Source organism: Bison bison, unplaced genomic scaffold (genome assembly GCF_000754665.1).
Source record: "Bison bison bison isolate TAMUID 2011002044 unplaced genomic scaffold, Bison_UMD1.0 scf7180017864524, whole genome shotgun sequence".
Lineage (NCBI taxonomy): Eukaryota > Metazoa > Chordata > Mammalia > Artiodactyla > Bovidae > Bison > Bison bison.
Genome location: NW_011495075.1, coordinates 1,952,898 through 1,958,761, shown reverse-complemented (window position 1 = coordinate 1,958,761; position 5,864 = coordinate 1,952,898). Strand labels below are relative to the sequence as shown.

The 5,864-nt window shown below is 42.5% G+C and overlaps 1 protein-coding gene across 1 annotated transcript; it reads right to left on the bottom strand.

Moving 5' to 3' along the window:
* Positions 1-1,871: 1,871 nt before the first annotated feature.
* ZNF281 (zinc finger protein 281) lies at positions 1,872-5,863 on the bottom strand (the record flags this gene model as incomplete). The annotated part of the gene is made up of 1 exon (XM_010831132.1): positions 1,872-5,863. A coding segment is annotated over one exon (1,905 nt), but the record flags the coding sequence as incomplete, so codon positions are not given.
* Between the last annotated feature and the right edge of the window lies 1 nt (position 5,864).

Here is a 5,864-nt window from a genome sequence, read left to right as displayed (position 1 = left end):
TAGATCTTTTTTTTTTTTGATCAAGGGTTAAGGACATAAGAATTCCCAGATGCTGTCTTCATGCTAATGTGCATTTTAAGGAATAAATTATTAAGGAGATAGAGAAATAACAAGTGGAAACTGAAACAACACCGTTGCTCAAAATCTATCAGAAACTGTCTACCGCACTTAGAAGGCACAGCAGGCTGGAGGAGCCCCTCAGAACTGTCCTCGTGAACACCAGACGGCCAACATCCGTGGGCCAGAGCCACGCCGCCTCCCGCGACAACGCGAGGCTGGCAGCAGAGCGCTGACGGAGGAGCCTCGCGTCACATCCCAGAGACGAGCTCCTGTCGTCGCGTCTCAGAGCACACAGAGACCGTGGCACTGTGAAACGGCAGTCTTCAGGCGCAGCTCACTAAAAATGGAGCTCTTCAGTCCAGCAGTCAATTCTTTTCTGAGGGAAATTCTCCAGTTCAGCAAGAACTTAGGAATTCGGAAGCTAAGAACTGTGTGGCCTCAGGAGGCTGGACTGCTCAAACTCACACAGTTCAGGCTTGAACGCTACTAATGACAAGTGACTACGAAACCAGACACCAGAGGTGAACCAAGTTACGCCTCTCTCGTCTGATGAGTGTAATACAGAAAAGCTATCTGAGGTAGAAATATTTGTAAACTGCAATTTTTAAAAAAACTTGTACAGATTTTTCCCCCACATTTTTTTTGTTTTCATTATTGAATAAGATTACCTTACAAATCACTAACAGGCAACTGCCAAATTATGGTAGACCTTATCTTGAATTCACAGCAGCGAAGTCCAAATTCAAAGCATATTTCCCTACTTCATACCCTAATATGTGAGGAGTAAAATCTTAATTTTGAAATTATCATATTCAGATACAGACATTCCATGCAAAGGATAAAAAGGGGGGAGGGTCAGTAGATGAACAAAATTAATGCTAAGGTTAATTAATGTTAAGGTTAATCTAGAACAGAGAAATAAGTCACCGGTGCAGAAGACATCATGAGTTGGATTTTAACACAGCATCAGTGAGATTTCACTTAGTGCTCTTGTTCAAGAAAACGACCAAATCTAGGGAATAATCTTGGCAAAGAGAAAACAAATTTACTTTCCCTAATTAAATGGCTCCATGAGTAGACAGCCTCTCTACAGAGAAATCCACATTTACGCTTAACATGAATGTATCATTTGTCTACATAGTATGAGATACGAAAAAAGCAAAGCCTCAAACACCTATTCTACCCTCTAAATTTCAAAGCATAATTTTTCTCACAGATTTTACACACACATACAATTCTTCCCCTTTATCTTTAAAACTTAACATACATACTAATTTTCAAACCTTTTCTGCATCCTCAGTATTTACATGTCTTGGCTCTCTCCCTCTAATATCTATACTCACAACTTCTTGAAACACTGTTAAACTATGATTTAAAAATGTTTTCTTCCCTACTAAAAATGCTCAGGGCCACCTTCGTATCATACTGTTCTTTCATTACAATCTTCTGGGGTTAAAAAGGATGCACCTAGAACCCAGAGATACTGGAATCTGATTTAAAATGAAACCTCAACAAGTAATCTCTCTGGAATAATATTTGGGATGGCTAACCGCATTTCCATGTTCTAACTTCCATACTATTAAGTTTCTATTGTTGCATACGCCTCAATTTGAAGAAAATATTCAACCAATTTTCAAGTAAAATAAAACCTAGAAAACATAAAACACTCAAGTTAAAAACACAGACATAAAATCCCAGTCCCTAAACTGCAGGTTGTATTACTGACATAAGTATTTTATGAAATGTATTTAAAATAAAAACCTGAAAAATGTGGCTGGATATTAAGTGATATCTCCTTTCTTCGATTTTGTGATTAACAGGTCTTTTATTGGTAGTAAACTAGAGCAAACAATCAGAATAGTACATATGCAGTATTCAGTACACACAATAAAAGTTAAAGGAATTCAAAACCTGTATAAAACAAAACACTGGAGAAAAAAATCATACAGCTCAAGAGATACAGTGGGAAAGGTCCTCTCCATCCTGACTGCAGCTTGTACTCTGCGCCCAACAGGACTGACAGCACTCACCAAGATAACACAGACTTTTAGTGCTGAGTGTATTTAAGAGGATTAAACACGTTTTCTAAGAATCTTGCAATGACAAATAAGTGACACTTTCGCTGGTAAAGCAGACCTTTAAAAGAGGAAAGTGGGGATAGGAAATTAACTATTTTGTAACCATTTTAAATAATTTCTCATTTTCCAAACACTGCTTTCATAACAGAAGTGTTTTACACTTGCACAATATTAATTACTTTATTATACATGGAAGCCTGTGTTAGGCTCATTACACAATAAGACTGCAAACAGCCAGTGGTACTTTTCTGACGTCAGAAGAGTACATAAGACTGAAACATCACGAAAAGTACATAAAAAACTCATCAGCATAAACATCAAAGTACATTAAAAATATAATCAGGAAAAAAATACAATTGCTAAAAAGGGGTTTAGAGCAGAGCCACTGTCTACCAGTGGCCTCAAATGGCAATTAGCGTTCAAAGCAAGTTTGGATGACTTTACAGGACCCTTCTACAATACTGACTAACGCACCCTTTTAACATGTACATTACACAGGCTGCAATTTCACAAAGAGGTGCTGATGTCATTACTTACTAAAGGAGATACTTTAACCCTCACACTGGCTCTGTCACCAGCTGGAATTACCACCTTATTAATATCCACAGCTCCGAGTATGTGGGGCTTTATTATACATGGACATCTGTGTGGGCTGTTTTTTAAAAAGGGGGAGGGGGGTGTTTGACCTATCGTTTGGTGTTTGGATGCCATAAGGCATAGGAAATGCACGACGAATCATGCATTGGAATGTGAATCATTCTAGAATTAAAACTGTTCAGACAGGGAGCAGAGGGAACCAGGAAGGCCTAGAACTCTTAAGAGAGGACAGGTTAAGAACCAAAATAACAAACTCCCCCAGAGTGTGGGTGACATGTAATAACAGAGACAGAGAACAATGTTTTTAGGCCATGTATAAATACCACACACCCCAAACCTCAAAGAATTATGTAATTCCAACTTGGGTTCTAATACTGGAACCAACCAACCACGTGGGTTTTAACACTGTGCCCATCAGCTCTGGATGGAGTCACAGTCTTCTTACTGTGACTGGGATAAGGAGAGGGTGCTTTTTCTTTTCCTTCTCTTATTAAAGCTATCATTCCAGGCTTTGATCAAAGATCCAAGAATATTTGTTCTACCAGGCTGGAATGAATGTGGTTTGGAAGATCAGAGTACATTTAAAAGCTGCAACAAAATATAGGTAGCCAACATCTCAGAATTTTGGATCAGCCCAGATGGAGACAGCAAATTGAAATGTTTTCGATCCCTTAAATGATGAAACGTGTATCACATCAGCCCAGATAGAGCAATTTGAAATGTTTTCGATCCCTTACTTATGTGATGAAATGTATTATCATACTATCTGTAAATTGGATATTCCATTACAGTGATAACGTACAGAATTCCCATGCGTTATTACACTTTCCTGAGAGTAAAGCAATTAGAATAACCTTAATCCTAGCAACAAAGTTTTTTTTTTGTGGTTTTTTGTTTTGTTTTGTTTTTTTGTATGATTTTTTTTTTTTTTTTTTTGCATTTAAAACTTTTGGGCTATTCCCTGACAATCTATACATGTAAATTTGATTGCTAAACATTGTCACTTCGAATGTCAAACTATTTTAATCTATTGATTTTGATTAAAAATCATAATACAAACAGAGCTAAAATCACGCTAACAAAATAAACTAAATATGAAAAGTTGCATTGAAAGGGCATTACATTATTCTTAATAGGATCGTGTAGAAACATTCCAATGGCAGTGTTCTCAAAATAAAACAAAATTACATTAGAAGACCTCCAGCCTGGTCACTCCTGGGACCTTACCTGTAACTCTGGCTGGTGGGGGTCTTTACTCTGGTACTACATGGCTCACTAACATCAGACATCATGTTTGTATACCCTGAGAAATCTGACACTGAAGTCCTTGCTCTATGGTCCACTTCTCCATTAGAGTTAGTGATAAAGGTCATTGGCACCCTGCTGCCCGACTTGAACTGAGAACCAAACGCTTGTGCGAAGTTCTCGATCTGGTACGTTGTTCTAGGCTCTACGTCTTTCTGAGGATCTATCTGGCTAGCTAACTCCTGAGATGGAATCTGAAAGCTTGTTGAGGACTCTAAGTTTTTCTGCTGTTCCTTCTGGCTAGTCAGTTTCTGAGATGAAGACTGGAAGGCTGACGACGTCTCTAAATTCTTCTGAGAATCTATCAGGTCGTCCAGCTCCTGGGAAGGTGTCAACTGCTGATGTGTGGCATCCAAAGCGGATAAATAAAGACCTGGCTGAGACCCAAACAACATCCCAAAAGGAGGCTTTGGCAATGAAGATGGCAACACTGAGGTAACAGACTGGCCGAAACCACACTCCAAAGGAGACGTAGTGTATATCTGTTTTTCTGGGAATAAAGTGTGGTTGTGGAGAGGTGAAGACAGGCTGACAAACTGGAAACCGTGTCCCAGAGTAAAACCTGCATTCGTGGATTTTTCAAAAGCCTGTTGGAGGTATTTGGAGTATTCTTGCAACATGCTCGCCTTGTCATTTGAAGGAGTTTGGGTGCCAGGGCTCAAATTTTCCTCTTGAACCAGTTCCGAGTGTTCTCCTGAGGCGTGCAGATCCACTCGTGGCTCCGCTATGCTGAAGGGGTCCTCCTTCTGGCTCTCCGACTTGTTGGAGTACTGATCCAAAATACTCTGTAAAACCTCGTCAGGAATTCCTGACTTGTCATGACAAGACTTAATCTCCGCGTTCAGGGCGGAGGAGTCAATAAGGGACAACGGGGCCTCACTGTCCAGAACACCGACGCCCGCGGACTGAATGACGGACTGCGGGGACACCATGTGCCCCACGCTCACAGAAAAGGCACTGTTGCTGCTGGCGGTTGGCAGGTATCTTCTTTTCTTTGAGAACTGCATGGCATCATCGTAGTTACTGCTTATCTGACCTTGTTTGCCACCTGTACTCTGGAGGAGACTAATGGTCTCCACGCTACTGTTTGACACGATGCCAAGGGAGCCGCTGGGTTTCCCGGACAAGGACTTCTGCCCAACCAGGTCTGGTAACGGTGACACAAAATTCAGGTAGTTTTTATCGGTGCTCTTCCTGCTTCCTTTCTTGAAGATCAGTTTTGGCACCCTCTTCTGGAGCTCGTCTATGTCAGGGCCAACGATGCCTCCACTGGAAGGCACGGCAGGCATTTCTACGGAGTAACTCTGCGTGTTTATACTGGTGGACAGGTGGGATTCATTCGCTTTCCCCGCCTTGGGCTCCTTGCTCTCAACCGCGAGGCTCTTGGACTTCGCTTTTCTCCTCGAAGAACTGGTATTTCCCTGAGACAACACAGCCAGGTTACCCACGCCGCTGTGGCTGCCGGAGGACCCAGGTTCCGCGCTGGGCGCCCCCTTGCCCAGGGCCTCCCCGCACGTGCGCCTGTGCTTCAGCAGCCGGTCAGTCCTGGAGAAGTACTGCTGGCAAGTGTCGCATCTGTATGGCTTTTCTCCGCTGTGCGTGCGCTTGTGCCTCTCCATGTGGTACTTCTGGATGAACTTCATGCTGCACTGGTCGCAGCCGAAGGGCTTCTCGCGGCTGTGGATCTTCTCGTGCCGCTGCAGCAGGTACTTCTGGATGAAGCCCATGCTGCACTGGCCGCACTGGAAGGGCCGCTCGCCCGTGTGGATGAGGACGTGCCGGCGCAGGTGGTAGGAGCTGCGGAACGCCGCGCTGCAGTGGTCG